Source organism: Rhipicephalus microplus, chromosome 2, assembly GCF_043290135.1.
Source record: "Rhipicephalus microplus isolate Deutch F79 chromosome 2, USDA_Rmic, whole genome shotgun sequence".
NCBI classification, from domain to species: Eukaryota; Metazoa; Arthropoda; class Arachnida; order Ixodida; family Ixodidae; genus Rhipicephalus; species Rhipicephalus microplus.
In genome coordinates, this window is record NC_134701.1 from 287,326,944 (window position 1) to 287,353,279 (window position 26,336).

Below are 26,336 nucleotides of genomic sequence, written 5' to 3' on the forward strand. Positions count from 1 at the left end.
TAATTGGACCAACATCATTTCCCAAAATTATAGTCAAATGGAAAACGGGAAAATTTACTAAAAAAGTTTAAACATATAGCGTGTTTTCGCTTTCCTGGTCGTATGTACTTCGTCATTATCGCAATGGCATACGCCCCGCGACTGCTTCTCAGAATGGCATACAATCAGCCGTATCGATACGGTGCAGGTTTGCTGACAGGTTGTCACTGATCACTCCACCGTGCACAGTTCGCTAGGAAACAGGTTTTGCGCGCTGAAGAGCCATCGTGAGCTCGAAGGCAAACAAAAAGCCCCTCTGCACTGTGGTGCGCTGCCGTTTAGTGAAACTGCATTGAATGTGTGGAAATATCCACTGATGTGTACGTTTGGGCACGAGCCTACGTGGAGCTTTGTGTTTTAGAGGCAGTAATCGAAGGCTGAATACGCCGGTGATAGAAATGAGTAAGACGGTTAGAGTGTTGCTGGCAAAAAAACTAGAGCGGAAACACAGAAATAAATGCTGAGAAAATAAGGACATTATGCTGTAAGGGGGCAGAGCTTTCGCCTGAGAATTAAGTTTTTTTTTTATTGAGAAATATTTGAAGTAGACATTAGGTCATGTTAATAATTGTTAATTGGCCAAAATAGCCGTTCTCCTTCAATACATTAGGCTAACTTTCAAAAAAAAAAGGAAAAAAAGAACACGTGTCGAGCTTGGTGGCACACATGTAAAGGGAACGCTGATAGCATCCATACAACCGGTGCGGATACCGCACCTGTATAGCTGTACACCTTTCTATCCAAAGAAAGGGGAGAACTTTCTGGACAGTCGCGCAAGCCCACGCGGTAAGTGTCAACAACGGGAACACTCTTTGACAGTGAAATTTAACGGTGTGGTTAGAAATCTCTAGTCCGCCCCGTTGGTGCAGTTACGAGGCATTTCCGTCCCCCCCCCCCCCTTTCTATGAATACAATGCAGTTCGAGTTTCCATTCGAAACACGTAGATATGGCTGCACGCGCGTTCCTTTTTCTGTCGTGGAAATGTCACCTGGCAACATCCTGAACCGATGCGCCCAGCTGACCATTCTCGCCCCTTAGCCATTGTGATCCATTCGTTGCGGTCAGCCCCAGGAGGCTTTGAGGACCCAACCACGGATGATTCACATCTTGTAGCTATAGCTTCACACTTTGCAGCGACGGCCACTTGCCTTGTTTTCGCTTCTTCCCCCGCACTTTAAGAGAGGAGGAATGAGATGTAAGCCAGCGTACTGAAGTCCTTCGCAGTGCTCTCTACCGGGTTCCAGAGATTAGGCGCCTTCTTTTTCTAACTCCACTACTACCACCACCACCAGTTTTGCTTTTGCATTGTGGCGTTTGTTGGAAGTGCCAACACCCGAACGCCTTTTAAACGAACGAAAACGACCTGCGAAGGCACGACTCGGTACTTTGTGATAGACTTAATCCTCGGCTGTGTGTCACTTGTTCCCGAGTATGAACCGCGGCCGAGCAAGCATGAACCGTGGCCGAGCGACCGTAAGACGTGGCGCCGGTGTGAGGTGAGATTTCATATATAACACAACCATCGCCCATGATACACCAATTGAGTATATCTGTAGCAGGTTGTCAAGGTAACATAACAGTGGCCAGCGGTTTATTATATCGGTCCTATACGTAATGCACTTAGGAGTGTTGTTAAAAGTAAATGGTGCTTCGACATGTGTATACTGGCCTCTTCGTATTTGCTTTTCGATCTGCTTCGGCTGCTTACGGGAGAGAAGAAATACGTATGCGCAAATTATTTTGTGGCCGTCTCACGTCTGCACACTCGGGAACAACGCGCTGCGATTTGTTTTCGGGTGGGGCCTGTCGTTGTTAGCAACGCTGCAGGAGTCACGAAGATCACATTTCATGACTCGTAATGTTCTCGTGCGGATCCAAGCTATTCTCGGTGATGAACCGTCTCGCTGTGCGGATATTCCCATCATTGTGTTATCCCTGCGTACATTAACACGCAAAAAAAAAAAAACTATCGCACCTCCGCTTTGTTTTCAGACCACAGGAAACGAGTGACTGAGAAGTGGTTAACTGGGCGAGTTGCTATAGACTTTTATCTTCGTACCAATTCTGTCGCACGAGTGAAAAATGCTGAGAGAGATGGCAAGACGATCGCCATCGTTCGTAAATTGCGCGCTGCATCGGTTTGCTGTGGAAAACGGCGAGGTAATAGAGAGTTATAGTATACCGGGTGTATCGTGATACCGGAATCGAAGTGCGCATGCGCAGATACGTACGTCACCCGTACCGCTTCCCGTACGCGTGGTATTTTTCAGATTTCCCGTTACCGTGGTATAGCGTAGGTGTACGTATAGTGTACGTAAACATGGCGGCGCTCTCGGACGCTCGCTTCGAAGTGATTTTGGCGTAGTTGAAAGATTTACCTTGTCCGCCGCAAACAACTGTTCAAAGTGGCTTCGCTTGCCTTTAGTTAGCTTCGATGACCGACTAATACGGATATGTTGGCGTAATTTTTTAGATAGCTTCCCATTTCGAACGCGCCTAGACCTAACTACAAGATCGATGTGTACAAATCGGCAACGTAGATGTTTTCGCGTTTGGTGCTTGGTTCATATTTATTTACTTTTATTCTCACTACAATAAACTTCTAACAATGCTTCGCGCGGTGGCATAGGCAAACATTCTCGTTTTCTTTTCATTTTCACTGTTTGTGTTATTAACCATCTAATAGGTGGCGCCACTATCTCAGCTGGGGCACGTAAACCATATCCCGCTAAAATATAAGACGCTGCCCACAACGAACGTTTGCTGCACGGTAACGCCATTCCCTTAACCTACGCTATCACGCTAACGCTAAACTATAACTGTCTAATGCTGTCTTTACGAAACGCGCGTGAATTGAATCTCGGTGCTCTATTATTTTCGTTTGTTTTATCTCTTGCGTTTCAACCAGCTTGCGTTATTGCGCGCTGCTTTCGTGACTTGCGTAGGAGACAAGCAGTGGGCATCTATGTTTAATAATAATAATAAATAGAGGTTTACGTTCCAAAACCGCTACGTGAATGTAAAAGACGCCTCAGTGGAGGGCTCCCAAAATTTCGACCATCTCGTGTGTTCTTAAACGTGCACTGACATTGCTCTGTAAACGGGCCCCTTCCATTTTTGCGTGCGTCGAAATGTGACCGCCGCAGTCGGAATCGAACGCGCGGCCTTTCAGCCTGTAACTGAGCACCATAAGCAATACTGAACTGTGGCTGGAGAGTGACTGAGCAGCGTAAATGCTTAACTTAGCGAGCTGGTTGGCTTCCGTCTTGGTTTACATTCCGTGGCTGTTGCTGTCGTTCAGAAATGGCGCGCCGCCTTATTTTGCTGCGGTAAACAACCAGACAATGCTGTTTTTTGCGAAACGCGCGTCTATTGAAATCGTTAATATCGTTTTATCTTGTTGTTTCTAGCGTTTTAACTATAGCTTCTGTTTTCGTGCGCTGCTTTTGTGTCGTGCGTAAGAAACAAGTTTGTCCGGCATTCGAAAAAAGCAAGTCGCGCTAACGCAGGTTGTTGTCTCTGTATCGGCGAGATTAATATTACTCATAATATAATTTATGTGGTTATTGTGCCGAATCCATGATATGACTGTGGCACGCTGTATACTGGCTTCGGGTCAACTTCGACAATGTGGTGTTTGTCAACGTGCTCCTTACAAAAATAATTGAGCAAGTGAGGCCACCCCAACACTGCAAAATCTTTTCCAAATACTACTACTACTACTACTACTACTACTACTACTACTACTACTAATAATAATAATAATAATAATAATAATAAAGTTGAAGGTAGCGCTGGCCGATTCATCTTTTCTGCTTGCGGCTTTATGTCTACGGTGCCGCCAGAGCAGACTGTGTGGGATGCCGCCGGTATTTCTGCTTTAGTGAGGTAGTACCGGCAGCTGGCAAAGGCACTACTGAGAACATGCCTGTTAGTACCGATTAATTCAAAAGATATCATTCTATATTGACATTCTAGGTTCACTGCAGGCCACTGTGAGCGTGGAATTTTTCTGTCAGCACTCCTTTAAAGTCCATTGCATACCGACTTTGTGAACATTCATCTGCTTTTTACACATATTGTGACGGGCTGAGAAAGCTCGTTACAATATTCTCCCCCGTAACAATATCTTTGCTATCGACCTAATTGCTATTGCCTAGAATTACATGTCGGCAATTAACGCTCGAGCTCACCCAACAAATGTGTTAGGGCTCACTCATACCGACTAATTCTCTTCAACCGGACTGCCCAATAGACTCACTAAAGTTATCCTCAGCTGGACTCAGACCCGCTAAAATATGAGCCACCCGCACTTCCCCAAACTCACGGCCCGATCTGAGTCTGAGCGAGTCCATGCATGAGTGACCTTTGCCGAGCTGTGCCTATAGAATGACGATTACAAATAATGTACCATTAATTTATGCCGTTTAACGATGTTTTGCCACCCAAAGAACTATTTGTGTTTGAGCCAACCGCAAATAAATAAAGGAAGCGATTCGGGAGACGGACTCGTAGATTCGATGCATTAGTATGCGGCAGCTGCGTTATAAGCGTGTCAATGTATCTGTAAGGATATGACAAGTTTGGCAAGCGTGGGAATTGCCGGTAAAACAGGATTGTTCCAATATTTGGTGTTTTGTGCACGGTGTTGACACAGATGGCTGTAGTTTGGAAAATACGCGAGTTCACAGCAAATTCTTAGGGAAAGCAATATCTGGTAGAATTAACATAATTTCTTGTGTTCCTTTTCGTGAACCTTCTTACTGATGTGGCTAGGTGTGGATGCTCGCGAAAAAAAAAAACAGGTCGATTAATTTGTTAATTATTTTCGGCTAAATTCTGTCCCAACAACGGCGTTGTAAAGTTCACGTCGCAGTACACAAAAACGAGGAAACATCGGCCCACGACTACGGCGCCGATACAGAAAATAGTCTATACTCGCGGATGTCGTCAATTGTGTGCTCGTACAGCTGAGATTCCCTCGGAAGGGAGAGGACCCTCTAGTTGAGTGGGCTTGCACGCCGGCCTCAGCCGACTCGCTTGACCCGAGCGCGGGTTTTTCCTCGCTGACCTTTCCCAGGCGGGATTTCGACCTGCTCAACGCGAGGGTTGCCTTGCAAGGTCGGCGCCCAGCATTCCGAGCATAATTCGTGGGCGTTGTTGCTGTCTTTCCTGTACGTGCGCTATCCGCACGGGCCGGGGACACCTGCCGCACGCAAGGAGGAGGGCCGAACGAGGCGACGCCGCTCTTTCGCCCATCCGCTTGCGTGCGGCATGGTGCGTCTACAAGCCTTTCGGTGGCTCGCCTGTCGTCTACGGCGAAGGAAGGTTGGCTCTTTGGTTGGGCTCCACCGTGGCCCGAGTATGGGGAGAGAATAGTAACGCATGCGTGTAACGTGATGAGCAGTCTTTGTGTGAAGGGGAAGTATATCGTATAACGAAGGGGAAGTATGTCGTATATACTTCCCCTTCGGGGACGTATATACGGGAAGTATATACGGGAAGGGGAAGTATATCGTTTATACGTGCGAAGGTCGCAGCTTATGGCCCTGCCTGCGGCATGTTATGTTGTCGTCCGCTTTTTTTTTTCTTCACATTTACATAAATATTGCTACTAATAACATCCCCTACACTGGCGATGTCATTCTATATTAGTTATCAATAATTGTGTCTAACATGGCAAAAAACAAGTCCTTAAGGTTCCACTTCTTGTCTTCAGTAGTATGCGAGGGATTATTGGTCAGCTGCTGCTAGCTCGTGGTAAGATCAGGTGTTACGTCATGGCTACGACGACGCTAAAGCTCCCAAGGTTTAAGTGCACATGTATACCCGAATGTGGAGGGACCGCCCTTGCTGCTCGGTCGGTAGAGCATCGGGCGCGTTCTTCGAAGGTCGCAAGTTGGGTCCTCGCCAGCAGCATGTTGTCTTTTCGTCCAGTTTTCTCTCGTCGCATTTACAATTATTGCTACTAACGTCGCCCATACTTTCCTTGGCATCATTGTTTGCGCACTGGCTGACCCTTTACAAGGCGACAGTCTTGTAGTGGGTCAACCAATGCGCATGTTTTCAGGGATATTGCGTCTAACTAGTGAAAACTAGCTCTTGAAATTCCCGCTTTGCTTCCACAATAGTGCAGAGCAATTCGAATTATGGTAACGCTTTAGAAAATGTCTGGGGCGAACTTCGCTCGTGCACCTGACCTCTGCATTTGTTAGTATAGAACGGATACACATTCATGGCGGCGTGTGTGCGATAAGTGGTGTCGTATTCATTGTCTCCGTTCCTTAACTCCCAGCGGTGGTGACCGATAAATAATGTCTATGCAGACTTATTGGGATGCGCTCGTTCCGCCAGTTCACTCCACAATGACAGGCTTGCGTAATAAAGTACTGGAAATTGACTTCGTGCAACAAGCGTTCGTTCGTTGCTAAAAGAAGCTTAATGCGTGACTTCAGTATTGCGTCGCAAATATCCACGCAGGTGTGCATCTACATCACTGCAGAAGTGACTGCAGAAGGTTCTTCTGAATGGAATTTCAAATTCTATTACTGCGACAAATAATGCTTATACCTAAGGAACGTTCTAGAGCGTACTATAGAAAGTTCGTTTTTATTTAGCGTTTCGCTACCTTATATGTTCGGCTACAGCTATTATTGCTTTCGCGAGTAAACTACATGTCGTCTCGACCTGTCAGTTAATCGTATGTGACCGTGCGGCATCGTGGAATTAATGTACGCGCAGGGAAAATCGAGATAAGCGTATTACCGACTTCTAAATGTGCCAGCTATTCAAACAGTTAGCGAGGCAGGCATTTCTGAAGTGAAACGCCCGGACTCGAAAGGGGGACACGTTCTCCGATTATGTGCACGGTATCATACCTGATCACACAAGTATACGAAAGGCAGAACGGAGAAAGGAGTCCGGTCCTTGCACCGCGAGTTGGCATTACGCGGTTGGGCGTGTCGGTGTCGACGCTGTTTCCGAGAACGTCGCACTTTATGTACTGCTCCGCTCATGCTGCTGCGTTCATCGATCGTGCTTCCGCCGATATGCGTATCGTTTTCCATATAATCGAAAACAGCTTCTCGCTAACTTCTTTGGGTGTCCTTCCTTTTTATTTTATGTCAAACCCACGCGTTTTCGACTCTTGTGAAACAACGGAATTTTGAACGTCGCGCTTTGCGAGAGGCACGAATACAGAGCGCTGCTGAAAATGATCGGATTTCTTGGATGTATAGTCTCTTTCCTTTGATCGGCCCTTTGTTGGCCAGAAAGAAATCGCCGCGGTGCGAAGGATTATGTCCCGGCTGCTGCCTCCCTTCTCTTCAACTTTAGTCGCGCCCGACACTCGCGGCTCTCTCGCCAAGAAATTCGCGCTACCGTGCACCCGCCCTCTGATGAGTTCACGGGAACGAAGGGATGTGCGCTTTTTCTTTCCTTTTCTTTGCACGCGCCCTTGTCCGCCTTTTGTTCTTTTTTTTTCATCGACGAGCTTTACGCACGCACTCTATCTGATTTGTATGTAAATGGGATCGCTCTGCATAGGAGAGCTTTGTATTCTTGTGCCTGGTTGAGCAGCTGGTGTTCACGATAACGAGAGCTGAACATGACTCCCTGCCTAGTTCACCAATCGCGCAGTGGAAATGAAGTGGACTAACGGGAGGGATTTGCTCAAACGGAATTCGCTTCTTTGTTGCGTGTCTTCTTTCTATCTTCTTTCTCTCTTTTCTCTCTCTCTCTCTCTCTTTTGTGATTGAGGCAGTGAAACAGAGTACGTGATTTCGTTTTACTTGTAAAACACTCAAAACAGTGTCGAACATTGTACCAGTGGTGGTGAGGCGGTGGGAAATGTGTAATTGTGCCTAATATCGTCATTTGGAAACACCTTCTCAAGTGTAGCCGTGGAAAAATAGCAGTAAGATTAACGTACAGTAATAGTAAAATATCCAGGGAGTGCTCCCAGTCCCAAGGGAAAGAATGTTCCTTGTTTTGATATAATCTAGAACATTAAAAGGAAGCTAACGATATTGAAAATATCAGTTATATTGACGAGGGCCGATCGGCAGATATGCACTCGTTTACGTTCTTTGCCGCAATAAAGTTCAGTACCCAGTCAGCGCAACGTTGTATGTGTGAACTGCCTTCACTCACTATTCTGGTCTTTCGCCCCGTTTCCCCTACGATATGTGCAATCAACACTCTAGCCGATAAGTTCATCCAGTAATAAGAAGCCCGCTTTTTCAAGAGGTGCTGCAAGTTTGGCCGATGACTGCGGTACAGCTCTTGAGGCGGCCCTTTCGGCCTAGCCGGCGGCAGTGTCAGCGAGCCTCGCCGGGTTCGCGTGCTATGTTTAGCGTTCGGCCCACGGCGTGGTCGCAGCTTTCCTTCGCGGGGCCCCGTCGGTTCTGTCTGGACGTGCATGCGCCCTCCGTCGCCGCCGCCGCTCCCGTTGTCTGCACGAGGAAGCGTCGTGGTTGACTGACCTCGCCTGCCCCGGTGGCATCATGGCTCGGCCGGATTACGGTCGGGCCGCTGGGCTCTGCCGTTGTTACAATCCCCCCCCCCCCCCCCCCGGGGCAGCCGACGCGATCGTTTGATTCATAGCATATATATATATAATCGTGGTGGTACCAGATACTCTTTAATAGAATATGAAATGGCTCAATTCGACGTATTTTCCAGGGTGCACCTGTACCGCGAAATTCTAGAATTATTCTCTACGAGGGTGGAGATCATTATTTTCCTGACATTGTGCTCGGTCTTGCTTGGGTCGCGAGCCCCATTCGAACAGCTGTCGCCTATCCTTTTGTATTTGCCATATTTCGCTGCGACAATTGTGATTGTCCAAACACGTTTTGTTTTTAGATATGTGTGCTTTTCGTGAGTTTTCGCAAAATAATGTATATCTGTTGTCCATTTTGGGCTGAAGAGAGAGAAAAAAAAAAAAGATGGGTGGGGTGTGGTGGGATTGTCGAACTGTCTGGCACGGCTTTCTTCGGTAACTTCTTTGTCATTACGTGGTCGCTAGAAGTAAGCGATTTGATTTAATTACATAACTACATTTGTTAAATTTTGTGGCGGTTCCACCGCGGGGGTATCACTAGTTGCGGTGCTCGGCGGCTGACTCAAAGGTCGCGGGTTCGACCCCGGCCGCGGTCGCATTTCGATCGAGGCGAAGACTAAAGATCCGTGTACTGCTCTTTGTTGGTGCACGTTTGAGAAATCCAGATGGTGATATTTCCCGGAATCATTTCGTGGTTTTGGGACGTAAAACCCCACATATTATTGTTCATATTTTGCGGGTGCACGTCGTCGAAACGATACTTGTGGGCTTTCATGCTTGCCGTTGGCCTCGTTTGCTGTGTAGGCTATCGTCATAACACATCGAGTTTTTTTTCTTTTTTCCTATAGCGTGTGACAGTCCAGTCTTGTAGTCAGTTGAACCATATCTTGGTATGGTGCTGTAGTGGTGTCGCTGTCCATAAACAAAGCCAGATTATCTGAGTGTGTCTATCGTTTGAGACTACTTCGGTGGCGTGTTTCCCAATCCAGTGCAAAATATGTCAGCTGCCTAACTGCCTTAGTTGCTCAGCCTTTTGTTTTAGTGTTAAACACTTTCGAAATTGATAGTGACGCTTATCAAAGTTTATGTATGAGTAGCTGAGCTTGTGATGTTTTTTAATGGGTATTGAGAAACAGCAGGCCGTGTTTGTATATAGTTGCCATGCAAGTACGTACGAGCAAAATCTAAAAACGATTGCGCTTGTGAGCAGACGTCTTAACGTCCGAGAAACGCACGCGCCCTCGTTGCAGTGATGATCCATACCTGAGCAGTTCGGTGTTTTTCTCGGTCATGCCTGCAGCAGAGACATTAATCGACCGTTATGGGAAATCCCGCGACGTTCCACTGCTGCCGCGGAGCTGGCGGCCGGTCGTGCATTGTTTCGGGTGGTTGCGCTGCTTCGTTGAGGAACCGTAACGGACCGGTTTAGATGAGGATCTGGCTGGCGCCGCCTTCTAACCAGGCATTCAGTGGACGAGGAGGGACCACCCGCGTCAGTCTGGAACAAAGCAATTTGTTGTCACAGCAGCGCATCCTCTAATGCGACGGAACCTGTGTTCGCCGATGAAGACCTATTGCGAATGAAGAGGAATGTTGCCACCTTGTTTTCTGTGTTGTTGAGGGCCATTAGTGACATAGTCAAAGAAGGTTGTTCTGGTTCTTGGTATTGAGCGTACTCGTTTATGGCATGGATGTGACATTGTGCCACCCATGGAGGTGCTTGGGAGAACTGATTCCACACGATATTGAGGGGCATAAAGCATATGCTCTTAAACTTCGAATTGAAGTGTACGAGCGGCATTCTACTGTTTTCTCATTTTAATCGGCACTTGCTACTTAGCACTAATTCGCGATAGAAACTAGCAATATGACTCCTCCAAGCGGCGTAGCCAGGGTGTGGTACTCTGGGCTCGCAACTCCCCCCTCCCCCAATCTCATTTGATTTTTTTTGTTTGCCATGCATTCATAGTGCAAAATGACCATTTGCCTGCCAGGAGCCCACTTTAGATCAAGGACGTGCCCCCTTCCCTCCCCCGAAAATATTTTTACATACAACCCTGACTTACGAGGAGTCAGTGGTTCTGCCGATTTTGATAACCGAGTGGAACCATGAAATGCCCAAGAATTCCGTATTCGTATGGCTCTCGGTCTACCTCAATATCTTTTTCTGATTACGTATATGGGGACTTTCACTGGACAGCGTTTTCTGTCATTACACTCGGAAAATTTGACAGAAGTCTGAATTAGAGGGCTTGTTTTCTTTTTTAGACACAGTATTTATGTGAGCTCACATACAATGATGTCATGGAAAATATAGTATGGGATGTTATTAGTAGAAATAGTTACTTAAACGAGAAGAAAGAGATTCGGTCCTAGCCGGCGGCAAGTTATCTTTCCGTCCACCTTTCTTCACATTTACGGTTATTCCCAATAACATCCCCTACACTTTCCTTCGTACCATTGTTTGTTAGTTGTCATTGATACTCGGAATATTTGTCATATGCCGTGGATCCCACACGCTCAGCCTTATGTTCTGGCGAAAAAAAAACAGTAACGGAAAGTTTGCTACCGTTACCCTTCTCTCAATTTATTTCTTTATGTGCGCAGCGTTCGATTGATTAAGGAACTTGTCTCGGGTCTTGACAGCGATAACAAGCGGGATTCGTAGTTTGCTGGTTGTGTTCCCACTTTATCTCGTGTTCTAAATGTCTTTGCACGTTCTCCACCCCACCCCTCGCTGCGACAGCAAACTTGAAGGGTGGAGTAGAGAACGAGGAGAAACGTCCTTGCGACGTTCGCACGTAGTACCTGCACCGCCGGAGGCTCGGCCGCCGATGCGCGTCTCGCCACGGCCTCCGGAAATCCGTTCAGCCTCTCTCGCGCGCTCTTTAATCTCCCCCGCAGCTGACACGGGCCGCGCGGCCGATGTGCGAACGCTGAGCGGCACTTCTGGCACAGCCAGTGCCAGCCGCGGGTTCTCCGCTTTGGGCTTTACTTCTTTCTCGCAACTTTTTCGTCGCGTCTTCTCCTGCGCGTACAACCCGTGAAGGCGGAAGTGCGCGCCGCCGAGTCGGCCCTGTTTCTCGTCAAAGCGTCGGTGCTGTCGCCGCCGCCCGCCCGCCTTTTGTGGCTGTGCGAAGCGCGCGTCGTGTTTCGTCATCACTATAAAATCGCGCCCAGTGTTACGGAAACGTGATGTTTTGCGTGTGTGTGTGTGTGCGTGTCCGTGTATTTGAACGTCCTTTGCAGCTTGGTGCTATATGCGTGAACGGATGGTTGCCTCTATCTTGCGGGCATTAGCGATTTGGGCATATGTATTGCGTGGGACATATGAATACACACCCACGCTCGACGTGACAGTTTCGGGGAGTGCCATATGGCCGAGAGCCGCGCTGTAATCCGTACAAGAGAGCCAGAGTGACGTTAATATTGTCGGTGAATGTTGTAGGCCCGTGTGCTGCTCAGATTTGGGTGCACGTTAAAGAACCCCAGGTGGTCAAAATTTCCGGAGCCCTCCACTACGGCGTCTCTCATAATCATATGGTGGTTTTGGGACGTTAAGCCCCACATATCAATCAATCAATATTGCCGGTGCAGGGCATCGTGCCCTCCTCTCTACTGAATAGCCGACCTCTCGTTCGGAAGATGGGACCAGAAAGTAACGGCATCGTAATTTAGGCGTTGTCCTTGCTCTTTGTTGGCTTGCCTTTCGGTTAAAAGATTTACCGTGCAGGCATGGACGGAATCGCAGAACGTGCTTTACACTACTCTTATCTGTCGCGTTTTTTGTGATGGCGTAACTCTGCTCAAGCTCACGTCAGCGTATCGCTGTGGTTTCCTATGGGTGAAGTGCGACGGAGAGCGGTGTCGAAGGCGTTGTTCGTATAGCGGCGTTCATAAATACCTGTAGCTCAGTGTGAAGCCACTCGCAGTTAATCGAGCGGACGTCGACCGGTCGGTCGGCGTGCAGCAGCGTGGCCTCTTTTGTTGAGGCGAGGAGGAAAGCGCCCCAAGCTACAGTCATGTTCCGTGTTGCAACCGTTGCTCCTTCGTCGAAAAAGCGTCGCCGTACTGTCGAGAGTTCTTTTCTTTTTTTTTTTTTCTCCCTTTCTTGCTGGCGTCAAGTTGCTTGCTAGTATCAGCTGTGGAAAGACCAGTAGTATTTGTTGCTGGACCTGTCTGTTCATGCTTTTAGCGCATCCCTTGCTTGTCCACCCCATCATTTTTCTCAGTTTTTTTTTTTTTCTGCGCTAAGCGATATTTAATATATCGGGTGGTTCCAGCTGGGCAACGAAATTGCGCGTTTGCGGTCTGGTTGAATTTGCTATCGCTAGTGCGCTCGTGCCCAAAACGGTGACCTTGTTTTCAATTTTTCCGTTGTCAGTTGCGGGCGATTTTTGTCCTTCCTTGTCTTTAGGTTTTATTATCAATAGTGAAGTCACTGCTGCATCGTACTGGCAGGCTTCCTTGGTGTCTCATGTGCTCATGTCAGGAAGCACAACATTAATGTTCTTATACATGCGCATCATCAATACCTTGCTGGGTCGCGCAATGGAGGATTGTTTACAGGCCCCCTACTCACCATAAAGGTTCCTGTTTTATAGTTTGGAGGCATTGTGCTCATGAATATAACAGCTACGGGTGCTACGTTTTGAACGTTCGCTGTCAGTCGTGTGTTCACCACGTACAGCTTTTTTTTTCGTTCGAATCGCTCCACATTTTTACGTTGCTTGTAATCTTTTCTTCGGTCTTTTCCTTGCACATCGGATTTCAGCATTCGGTCTGCCTTGCTTACAATATCTCGCATTGATATCAAAGAAGCTATGTACCTGTGCTCCAGCGAGCTGAAGTTTCTAGATTGTGAGTTTGTCGCCTTGTCCATAATAGAAGCCTTGAATCCAGTGACATACTCTGTTAAAGGATTTCTCATCATAGATTCTCGTTAGCACTTTTGAATATGCACTTGCGTTACTTGTCGCGCTTTTTGTTCATGCGTAACAATTGCGAGGGTGGTTCATTAACACGATTTTTTTTCATTCCTCATTTTACGCCAATTATCTAGTCTTCCTCTGCGCATTCGTCACGCGCCACGTCATGACACGTAGTTCAGCGGCGACACTCCTCCCTCTCTCTTCTGGAATGATACCAACTCGGTTGCTTCTCTCTCAACGAGCTTGAATTTGTGGTCTGAGCCGCGCCGCTTCCAAATATACACGAATACACCACCCCGGCGCCGTGACTGTTGGCGCGCTCAGCCGCCGCGAAAGGGCGTCCTTGTAGGGCCGGAAGGCGCCAGCGCAGTAGACATCTTGTTCGAGGCTTGACCGATGAGGCGGCTGCGGCGTGCTTGTTTGGGCCTTTTGTTTTCTAGCTGTCCCCAAACTGGTTATTGCGGCGCCGGCACCAGCTATGTGTGGCTGTGCACGTTTCTTTCTTCGATAGCGGCGAATGTGTAATCATCGGGCTCCTGTGTGTGTTTTTCCCCAGCTGCCGCTTCGGCCAGGATGAGTGGCGTGTGGAGGAAAACGGCAGTGGCAACTTTTCTCGCTCTCCTTTCTCGTTGGCGTAGCCTAGATGACGCGAGGAAGGTGGAAGCGGAATGGACATGCCTGTCTTTCCAAATGCACCTCAAAAGACATCCGAGTGCGCGTGTGCGAGGGGGGGGGGGGGGAAGGCACGTTCAGCATCGTTGTCTGGCAGTTCGATCGTTTTTTCCCGGGGCTTTCATGGAGGTTAGCTCCCCCCCGGTTGCGCCTCAAATGTCGGGGGGGGGGGACATTTTTGTATTCATTCGGAAGCTATTTCTCGGCGCCTAGCCGCTGGCAAGGTCGGTATCGTGTCACTGGTACACCGTCGCCAACCGGTAAAGCTTGCAGTCAGAGTTTCTCGGTTCCGATATACAACCGACATAAACTGACGAACGTTCTTCGCGGTTGCGTTTCAGAGCTGCTCCCGTAGTCAGACACGCAGGCAAAAACGTCGCTCGCTCTCGGGACTGCATGAAATAATGCCCAGCTGCGGCTGTGGTCACACGTGCCGCCGAGGTGAACATCCGCGCCGACCTTTCGGACGCCCGCTGCGCAGTTCTAGCCTGTCGGGCGTCGACGCGTGCGATTCCCGGCTGCGCCATTTTTGCCACTGTTCGACGAGGAGGTCTTAGAGACGCTCGGTCGGCAATCTCGCGTCTGCCCGAGGGCGGGAAGTGTCCACAGAGATCGGGCGTTGGAAAGCTGCTTTCGCAGACTCAAGGTGAGGCCGGAACCGTAAATGAAATTTAGTTGCGCTCGGTTACGTGAACTGCGGTCGAGTCGGACTGTCATGGAAACTTGGTTTGCGTGGATCGCATTTCGTGAGTGACTCGCCAGAAGGCTGCAGAATGGGTGCACTCCACGCAGCCATATTGCTTGTTCACGTGGCCCTGTTTTGCTGCGTACGCTGGCCATCCTCGTCGTGGCCGTGTATTCTCGGACTTCGCGAGCGACGATGGCGAAAGTGAGCAACGGTGCCGGAAGTGGCGCACGTGCGAAGCTCCGACGTCATCGGCTGCGTGACGTTGTTTTTCGTTTGATTTGTGTTGTCCCCCCGCTTGCGCCATAATTGAAATACACCGAGAAATTCTTCGATTCTTGTGCGTACTGCACGCACGCACACAGCCGAAGCCAGTTTTACTACCTTGCGTAGGTCAAGTTGAAGCAGCGTCATTGTTTAGTTTTCACCGTGTTCGTAGGCTCATTAAAAAAATGGTAAAATGACCTTTCGGTCCCCGCGTCGTGTTTTTTCTCGACAGTTTAATTAACCTTATTTTCGTATAATAGTTACTCCGCTTTAATTAAATATTCCTAACAGCGAAGACCCCTGTGTTTTTTTCTCGAACGCTGAGCTCGTCAAGTTGTGTTCAAGAGTGGCCTTTTTGAGATCCATTCCTTTCAATTTCATAGCGCGCCTTTAGGGTAAAGTGTTAGGGTTTATTGGTAAGCTACTAACTGCTAAAGCATGATTTGATTTTGTCGATGCTCAAAATGTTGACTAATATAAAAAAAACTCGGCCGATGGTGATTCCACGTGTTTTGTGACGGCTTCATGCCACCACTGTTCCCGCTGTGTTCAAACGCAATGGTATGCCATCACTGTGTTTTATACTTAGGCATGGGGGCAGTACCCACCACAAATAAATAAGTTGTCATAGGCCATGGCTATGCCGCAGCCTGGTGCTATGGGTTTTCTTCAGTGCACTTCTGTCAGTGACTTCAGTCGTGATGACAAGACTTCAGGGGGGAGGGGGGAGTCTGGGGCACAGTGAATATGGTGTGTGGTTTTTATTGAAACTAGTGTGGATCTTACTTTCACATCGTTTTTTTTTTCCTACCATGAGGACCTTCCCTACCATCATCACTGCTGCTGCTGTTGTTTTTTTTTTTATTCATGCACACGCTGACAGACACACTCTCACTCACAATATTTAAAAACAAGCGTTTTTGCCTTTCACTTGTATCTGTTTCACGTCGACATCAATTCATCTGTCCTGGGGGGCTTTCTGAAGGTGGTCCCTGTACTCAGTCGATGTGAAGTGCACTGGCTTCCTTTGCGACAAATTATTCATTTTTGTGCCAGATAAGCTGGTGTGGGGATACCGTCTACGCTGTACAGCTGATTTCAGTGCTCAGAAACGGGAGCGTCGAGCGGCGATGATGGTTTGTTATCAGCCGAAGAAGTAACGACACATTTTCGTTTCACATGCTGATGGAATCGGGTCTTGTGTCCATGTGAGTTGGAGTGCAAATCTCTATAAATATGTTTGCATTGCGATGTCGACAGTGTTGAAAAGCCACAGTTTTCAAGTTTATCGAACACGGCCCTTTCATATTCTGTTTTTGTGAAACCTTATGAGCAACCTAATCTGTAAGCTTTTGTAATAGGGGCATTGTTTGCTGCCCATACCCACAGAAAGTGTTCTAGGGGAGAAAAGAATGTTCTATATGTGATTTGACCCAAAATATGACACTTGGACGTTATTTGCCACTTGGTGGTAACTGTTTTTTTTTACCAAAATTGACATGGAGTCCCCCCACGTCTTCGTAATAAGATAGCAGCATTGGCATGCAAACCATAATTTCTTAAAGGTGCTGAGTATTTCGAAACGGTGTCTAACAGCGCTGCCTTCTTGTTTTCTACGCAGCGTGGAGCGTGATGCCCTTCGAGAGCGGGAGCGACAGGCCCGTGCACTTCGCGCGGGTCTGGGCGGAGGAGATTCCGGAGGACATCCCATCTTCAGGGCCCCCATCAAGGTATGGGACACGCTGGAATAACCGAGCATGAGCATACACATAACATGGGCTGACTGCTGCAAACATTACATAATGTGGTGCTAGATTGCCAATGTTAGTATGCTCGTAAGGTGGTGAGTGTAGGCCAGAATTGGTGGCCTAATGAGCATAATTTTGACTGCTCAACGAATTTCCAGTGGTGGTAGTGTACTCATGTTGACATCCCTAGACCATTTTGGTGAGGTCTTGCTAATCTTTACCTGCCCTGTAGAACAGGCTTCTTATGCAAGTCTGGGCAAGGAAGTTTTCTTGAAAAAAAGAATGTTGTGAGAGCCAGTATTTTGGCAAGTAGACTAGTCTTTGTCAAGGTAGCCTTCACGAAGGCAAGTCTACTTGTCAAAATGTTGGCTTGGGGCAACATCATTGCTTAAGCAAATTGCTAGAGTTGCCCATATACCAAGGGTACAAACACCTTGTTGACATTGACTGTGGCAGATCTCTTCACTTTCGTGCTTCATTTTCCACAGTTGTCGTAGTCTTTGTTGCACAATTACCAGTACTTGTTACTTTGTAGTTGCTGCTGCTTGTGATTTCTGTAATAACTGCGACCAAGTACTGATCATACACATGTCAGCAGTAGCTGACAAAACACAGGCAGAGATGGAACACAGAGAATCTAACACATTCCAATATTCCTTGTTGGCTCATAATTCGTCAACAAGATTTCCACAATCGTAATAGTGATAAGTGCCATAAATTGTCGTAGATGTGCCTACATCATAGGCCGTCCATTTCTCCATGCATCATATTGTGTGTGTGATGGTTCGGTACTTGGTTTAGCAGCCGAAAAAACTGCTGTAAAGGTCATCAAGGCTGTTTCCCTTTCGTCCACAGCATAGTAATAGACAATGAAATTCATAGCAGGGGTTGTGTGCTCGAGCTCACGTTTTGACATGTGGACTCGTCTTCTTCAAGGCCAGCTCTAGTCTTGAAGCAGACAAGTCCATTTGTCTAAAGGTCGGCTCGAGCACACGACCCCCGTTAACGGATTTTTTCATTGAAAGCTTCCATCTTTCCCTTCCCGCCGTTTTTTTAGCATACTAACTGGCCAAGTGGTCCGATACCCCATCTGTCATCTTTCATGAGAAACATATTTCCAAAATCCAATGTTGCAGAAGAGTGACAGTATCGGTTACTGCTTGCCGAAAGGCTGCCAGTTGTTGTCAGCCCCCATTGGAGGGAAAATTAGCTATCTGTGTGAACACGTCATTTGAAGCTTGGCGGTTTTGTGCTTTGCAGGTGGATCCCGGCCAGGAAGATGAGCTGTCCCGACGCATCAAAAGCACTCTGGGTGACTTCAACCAGGTGCAACGGCTCCTCTCGCATGACCCCAACCACCTGATTGGCATCTCGCGCACCAATGCGGCCGCGCAGGCTCGAGCGCCACCTGCCGTTAGCAACCCCGTCAATGGCAGCAGCAGCACGGCCTCCACGTGGAATGGCAACGCCACGGGTTGGTTTTTACAGCTTGCCATACTTTCATCGTTTGCACGCTGAAGTAGCGAGCACATGAAATGAGGCGCAGTAGCCTGTTTTCAGTGTTTTGCCTAATGAACCCTATCTCTTGTAAAGTAACGTTTCAGTAATACAGAACACACACACACACACACACACACACACACACACACACACACACACACACACACACACAAAAAAAAAAAAAAAACACTTCTTGAACCTGAGATATGCTGACCACAGATGGATGTCTTGCCAGTGAACAAGTTGTCGCCAGAGGGCCGAATGTCATGCATGACCAGGCAAGAAATGCAGGTTGAGGGCATTGATAATTTAGGATAAGCATTTTTAAAAACATCATTCAACTCAATCCGAGGACCCTTCGCTGCAACAGAAGTATCAGTTATCGCTTTGGTCTTCCTTCGAATTAGCATTGAAAATCTAAATTGAAATCATGGATATCATGCTTTGTTATATGAGAATTTCAATATATTGTAGTTAACTGTACCCCTGTAATGAAAGGTTAATTGAACTTTTTTTGGCAGGAACTTCCAGTGTGGAACAAATGGCCATCATATTTTATTGAGTTTGCAGACATAATAGGTACCTATAATATAATGTTACAGGTAGTTAAAATGCATTTTAGCTGGGTCAGTAATTAGGTTACTATCCTCCCTCTTCGTGAATATATATTGATTTCAGGTGGACACCGTCACTTCTGCTACTGCCATGTGACTCACAACGCAAGATTACTGCAATCAAGCACAGGGCTTTAATCATTATCTGGTAGCACTGCTCATATTATCACATACCAAATCAGCGTTATGGTAGATTTCTATTAGTACGAGGAAAAGTTTGGACAAAAGGCTGGGAAGGTAGCTCAACAAAGGTTCTAGCTCCCAATGACGAAGCAGTCGTGGCAGTAATTGACTAGTTAGGTATTAGTGATTTTATGGCATACCAAGTTTTTATCTATCATGGTAACAGCTCATTAATAATATGTGTTCTTGTATTAAAAACGTTCAGTATACTGCCAAGTAGTTGCATCTGATAGATAACAATTTCTAGTTATGGGCAGGTATGAAAAACTAAAGTGTTCTGCATGCAGACTAACCTAAATTATATGCAAGGATAACTGTGGCTGAATACAATGACACAACCTTTAATATAGTTGCTTAATTAAACCTTGTATTAAAGGTTGTGGAGCTACTTTGTCCTCACTGTGTAGTTAATTTTCAATGTGCTTGTCAAAAGGCATTTTTGGTTGTTATACAAGAAAAGTGGTTTCTAGCAGTGCAAGCAATTAATTGTTTTTGGGCCCCTAATAAATTTATTTTCCTTTAGTAATCATGTTTCTGTTATTATAAAGCATGTTGCAAAAGCAGGAATTAATATTATTGTAGGATAAGTATTTTTCTTGAATTATAGATAACGAAATCATTTGTGGCTTTAATGTGCTTATTCATGATGTAAGCACACCAGTTGTTGCCACCTACTGACTGAAAGACAAAGGGAATGGGGAGGCAGTAGTACCTGTCTACGCTGTAGTAAAGCTCGTGGGCATTGGTCTATTTGTGCACAGATCCTGGAGGAACAAGAAGTAGCAGCAGCAATAGCAGCAGCTCGCTGGCTAAGCAGCAACACCATAGTAATAGTGTGAGCAGCAGCAACAGCAGTGGTGGTGCCAGCGGCGCGCATCCTGCTAGCCAGTCCAGCAGTAGCAATCAACAGCAGGGTTCCTCTCACCACAGCAGCTCAAGCCACCGCTCACACCATGGCAGCAGTCACCACTCCCACCACCACTCTCACCATCATCACAAAAAGCAGCAGCAGCCGCCACACCAACCTCCGCCGCTGATGAACGGCCAGTACAAGCCCTCGTCTACTTCCTCGTCATCCTCGGCAGCCGGCAAGAACAGCAGGCACCCGTCCCAGCCTCCGCAGAGCTCGAGCCACCACCACCACCAGTCAAGGGGCAGCTCTCACGAGCAAGGTTAGGACCACGCCCACCTCCCTCCTATTGCTTATTTAACCAAAGGCAGGGTAGTGAATGGGTTGATAGACACTGAAGGAACACTCGTTGCAGATGCTTCCAAGTTGTCTGAAGACTTATTTTGCAGTTGCACCACACATATAGACCTCTTGTGTGACACTTTTGGGGCCACACAGTTGACTCTTCTTAGCTTTTAATCTTGCAAATCTACATGCCCACTGGTCCTTCTTTTACTAGCACATTCTGCCGAAACAGCCGAGCCATGCTGTTTATTACAAAGAATCTTTACAAAGAATCATTCAAAGGGAAAGACTGAGTACAAGTTTAGTGTGCTTTTAAGTGTTTGAGTACATAGCCACAGCTGAAAAATTATTTAAAGAAAATGTGTTTGGCCTGTTGTATGGCCAGCCTCTGCTAGACCGAACTAATGCAGAACAGTAAGGCTGTAGAAAATTTCTCCCAAACGTTTCAGCTTTTTTTCCCATCTCATTTAAACTTGGGGCACTGATGATGTTGATCTTTTGAATTGACTTATGTTGACTGTTCAACCTCTCAAAAGAACTGGATGTGCTATCATAGTGCAAATCTTTGAAATAGCTCAACATACAGCATGTAGTTTCTTCAAAGTAACTATGCAGTTATAAATTGTGATTCTTGCTAGATTTTATTGAATGTTCAGCCTGTGTGAACTTAGCAAATGGTGCAGGCCTGTATGCGCTGCTTCTACTAGCATTGTGAACTTGTGCAAGTCATAATAGTGGACAGTAATTGTGTGAAAGGAAGGTCTAGCAGAACTTGTTGCTGTCTGATTAAATGGCTTGATGAACTTCAGACACAAACGGCGGAAGTGCCTTTCACTTCTCCTGAAATAGCAGGTTCGAATTCGTTGTTAAGTTGATTTTAATTTATGCAGAAGGCTGCATAGTATTTTGAAGAGCAAACTTTGTGGCATGTATTAGTACTACAGATATACTTGACTTCTTTTCAGTTTGGTGTTCGAGCTAATACATTATGTTAGCTTGTTTGAATCAAGAGCGGTAGATTCCTATAATTGTTTTCCCACTGTTTTTCAAGCATTGTTTAATTATTTTATTTCTTGTCCCTGATTTCAGGCCGGCTAGAGGATGCAACATCGAATTCCAAGGCAAGCTCTTTGCCAGCTTCAAGTGTGGCCTCGAGCGCAGCCTCAACCACGAACCCCCCAGTGGCACCATCTAGCCAAGGACCTCCAAATGGCCTTGTCGTTCGACCACCAGCCATGCGTGCACCCTCCAAGGATGTGAACAATGGAAACAGCTCAGCCTCTGCACAGCACCAGTCGTCCACAAATTCTTCATCGCTCACGGTGCGCACAGAAAGCAATGGCCCAGCAGCCGGTAGCACCAAGTCTTCTTCGTTGCCAAGGAGCTCTGCATCCGACTCCAAACCCAAGCGGCCTGTGCCTCGGCTCCAAGTTTCAGCCCCTTCATCAGATAGTGGGGTGAGTATGTAACCGCTTGCCATGTGCCCACTCTGGTACTCTCACAGCTCGAGCTAGATTGCCGGAAGGGTGACCTTTATTTTTTTCAAGGCTATTTTAGGCTATCTAACGAACTTATGATAGAGGTCCCATTAACAAAACTAATATGAGCGTAGAAAAAGCTGAATTGGCACTACTTTTGGCATCTGCAACAAATAAAAAAAAAAGCATATAGAAAATGGGTTGCTTACCACATATCTTCAGAGTATTGATATTTGCCGGTCCGACATGCCCAGGTTCCAAATGTGCCTGCCCCTAAATTCACTTTTTTTGTTTTTTTTTAGTGTCCACTTATTGTGGCCGCTGATGCATATAAACATATCATCCATTGTAGGTTCACTGCGGCCACGCAGCAGTAATTTTTGCCACTATTAATCCTTTGCCCAGCTTCTCAGAGCAAAAGGTATTTGGTGCACAGCATTACAGCTTGTGTGCATATCACTTGTCAGAGTTAGTGTCTTGTGGCTAAATTTACACCTTTAAAGGTGTGTAATTGGGGAGAAATATTTCTTGGCCCCTTCACCTGTCCTTAGTAGACATATTTTTTCTCAAGGCACTTTACACAGCCCAGTCGCATGCTAAAACCACATCTGACAAAAAAGGCCCCCTCCTGAGATACGAAGCTGACTACATAGAGCAAGCAAGTGACCCTTGTCTCAAGGCCTACTAACAGAGCCAGTTTCAGCGATTAGTCTTGTGTTCTCGTTGGGATGCTTTGCTAGTACACTCGTACTTTGAAACGACCGAATACATACCGACACACTACGGGCAATGCATACAAAAAAAAAAAAATCCTTCAGAAAAAGAACTTTCTTGCGCCCACACATGTGCTCTTGTTCTTCTTGGCCGGGCTGTGCCTGCTTTAGTCAGCTTCGTGTTTCACAAGGGGGCATTTTTAATCAGATGTGATTTTTATCAAATGCTGTCATCTTTCATAAATTGCTTGTTGGTTACATAAATACTTTAGTTGAAAGTCTGCGCTTGTCTTCGTTGGTAGTTCCGTGACCTCCCTTGTGCTGTAACCACTATCGTTCCTGTTCATAAACTTAAATATTGTACTACGTTATTCTTATGATTTAGTGTACTCACTTCAGTGGGCAAGGCAGTTGAATTTAAGTGAGGTGGCAGCCCATATTAAAAAAAAAAAACATTTTGCAAAAAGGAATGTTGTCATCCTAGTCTCACTTCCGTAATTTAGTTGTCTACTATTCTTTATTACGAAGCTCATTAGGGCACCATGCTGTCGTATACTGTCGTCGTCGCTTGGCTTAATGCACGCAAAACAATATATAGCATTGTCAGCTGTCGCATATCAAGTGCACGCTCCTGCCAAAGGGAAGTCTTCATCCTCTTCTTCTTCGGGTGCCTTTTTGATGACGAAGTGCAGACGTTACTATATGGCTAGGAAAACATGACAACACAAACCATCTATAAAAATTGAAAGAGGAAACAAGGAAGAAAAAAAGGAATAAAATGATGCAAGCATTCCTTAAAACTGTGGAGAAAAATAGAAATAAGGTGAGGAGGGAAGAAAACTGGGTACGGAAAGAGAAAGAAAAAGAGAAACGAAGAAGACTGCTCAGCTCCGCTCTTCTTTCAGACTTGGCATCACTAGGGTGAAGCATGCTTAATTTATTACTTTAGGAAAAAACTGTATTGAGGGCTTGTTTATTAGCATTGTAATTGCTGTGACCCTGTGCGCTCAAGTAGAAGGGTTGTCAGTACACTTGTTGAGCTGTTAAGAGGCTGAGAGAGCTGAGCCATGCTTTCTGGAGGACATTCCGCAGAGAAGGAGGCACTAGCAGTGATGCCCCTCAAGGAAATGGGTTGTTTATTGATTGGTTTCGCGGTGGTCGAGGAGCGTTGCCAAGGGAACGACAACGCCCCGCCTGCCTCTCCTTTCCTCTGAATCTGCACTTTTTGTCTGCTGCAGTCTTCCTTTTCTTCTTGCTTGCATTGCGCTCCTGGGTTGGGGCAGAAGGATTGGACAGCCCATTCACATTTATATATTAGTTGTCAGCTCTAGTTGAGTTTTTGACATCTGGTGCTGTTTGATCTGAGCATTTGGTCGTGGCACTGTTGTGCTCCTCTAATTCAATGTGCTGCTTGCGACTACATGTCCCACTCCTATTGAGGGAGAGAGGAAGAATTGAATCAAAATAGATACATACCACTGCTCTTCACACTGTCTTCTCTTCTTCCATGGCCTGCTGAGAATCAGACTTGGGACTAGGTGTTCTTTTTCACCGTCTTTTCTTTCATCTTGCTCTGTTGTTTGGCTTCCTCAGAGTCCATGATGGCTGTCGAGGAAATGTGCGTTGCTAGTCACTGTAGTGGGGAAGTTGTTCTGGCTCAATGGAATTGGTTCGAGTGGCTTGCTGTCCTTAAGCATCGTATTTGTTGGGCTTGAAAGGCAGTGAAAAGACGAACGCCTGTAGGTGATGCTTACATTCCGTTAGGGCTTTGTTGCTGTTTCACTTTGGAAAGATGTGCTGTGCTATGTCGTTTCATTGCTTCTTTTCCACTGTTGTAGATTGTTACTTATGCATTTAATCAGCATTTCGTGCAGGTTGAAACTTTTGCATGAGAGCATTTGTGCTTCTGAGATGGAGATTGCATTAAAACTTGCCGGGAGCGTGATTCATGAAAGTTTGTGCACGCAAATAGTGCCCTTTAAGCTCGAGCTACAATATGTGCGGATGGGTTCACTTTTGTTAAAGGGAACACTTTTTCGCGCACCATGTCCGGATATCGCTCTGTGGCAAAAGCATAGTGGCTTAGATTTTTCGTAAGACCCACAATATGACAGGTGCTCATTAGAGTGTTCCCTTTAAGGCCGGCTGGTACTGTACATTAAGACTAAGACACAACAAAATAGGAAACTGAAAAGAAGAGCATGTTTATATTTTCTCTATCAGTAATGAATGCCAAAAGGTCTTTTATTTCATAAATATTTCTCGTTTCCTTATATATGATCTTCAAAGTTCTTTGTTCACATTTTTGCAGACTGGCAGCACACTTCCGGAACTGGAAACCATTCTCAAGGTCAGTGACTGGCGTTTAGCTCTGTTCCTCCAGTTAGTAGTGCCGTAACAGTAATGTGTTGAGTTAAATGATTTTGTATTTGTCCAAATTGTGATGCTACTGGTTTCTTACTAAATGGTGTCCCAATATAGTAATTGTTGGAGAGGTTCACAAAGTTTTGAATGATAAAACATAAAGTGTGCATTGCAGGTGTCTCATTGCCCATTTCCAATCACTCATCTCAAAACTTCAGCTGCTTCAAGGCACGCTATGAAAGTAGGCCTTTAGTTTAAACATTAGTTTGATTGTATGTTACTAGTACAAGCAAGCTTTCCCAAATTTATGCCACCGTATCTTTACTTTCAGCTAGTTTTTTTGCTTATTTGTTGTTTTAACTGTAATCTGATTCATCGTTGCAGGAAATGAAGAAAGTTCCACCAGTGTTGACAGCAATTGAAACCCCCAGGAAAGAGGAATGCCGGCCTCATTTTCCGACAACACCGGTGCAGGTAAGCTGCCTTGCAAAAAAATGCTCTTGATGAAGTCGAGTGTTGTAGCCTCATGGGCTGATGAAAGTGCACATTAGCAAAGTGTTAAATCACTGCATATCTATAGGCTTTTTATGTGTGCTTTATAGGGTGAAAATAACTGGGTAAGTTTTGTAAAGCACCTTGTGGAACATCTATATCCGGTTGACTAAGGTCCATGATCATGATTCAACCCTGTAATGCCCACTGTATCACATTTCACACATTGAATATGATACCTCAATAACGCTACTAAAAGCTACTATACGTGTCAGGATAAGCAGCCATTGCAAATTTGACATGTCGTGAAGAAGGTACAGTGACTTAGATGTTATATGATAGTAATTATTTCCAATTAGTACTAGATAGGTTATGCCTCAAACAAAATTTGATTCATATATTTTTTTAATGAAGTGTACAAGAAGAGCAAAAACACTCAGCATTTTGTTGCAATTTTTCTGAAAGCATTCCTAGGTATTACAGGGTTAGCCTCTGTGGTAACTGAACTAGAAGTTATTATACACATGGGCACAGCATAAGGGGAATCCCGCTGAAACATCAACAAGCAGAGCATTAATAAACGCAGGCACTCAAATAAGGAATTTTAGGGCTGTCAGTGTCAGTGTACTATGACTTGCTTGGTTTCGATACCGGGCAGCTTTGTTGACACATTTATTATTTGTTTACCTCCGTGAAAGTGTAGCGATTTTTTATCGATTTCGTAGCCAACTAATCTTGAACACATTCTGCAGAGGCAGTACAACCACCTCATGCGTAGAAAGCTTTTGTAAAGGTTGGGTGTGGGAGGATCAGTTTTTCTACTGAAAATAAAATGTTGGTGGCTTTTGCCTTCAAGTTATCGTAGGCAAATGCATTAGGGACTCTGTGAGT

General features: G+C 46.1%; 1 protein-coding gene across 2 annotated transcripts in view; it reads left to right on the top strand.

The window, feature by feature from the left end:
* The window catches only part of lilli (AF4/FMR2 family member lilliputian), a 197,130-nt gene that overhangs the window by 89,448 nt on the left and 81,346 nt on the right, over positions 1-26,336 (top strand). For both annotated transcript variants that reach the window (XM_037428901.2, XM_037428900.2), the window contains exons 2-7: positions 16,780-16,888; positions 18,167-18,380; positions 19,965-20,375; positions 21,488-21,855; positions 24,901-24,939; positions 25,338-25,427. In XM_037428901.2, the coding sequence (XP_037284798.2) occupies positions 16,780-16,888; positions 18,167-18,380; positions 19,965-20,375; positions 21,488-21,855; positions 24,901-24,939; positions 25,338-25,427 (1,231 nt within the window). The remainder of the gene's footprint in view (positions 1-16,779; positions 16,889-18,166; positions 18,381-19,964; positions 20,376-21,487; positions 21,856-24,900; positions 24,940-25,337; positions 25,428-26,336) is intronic.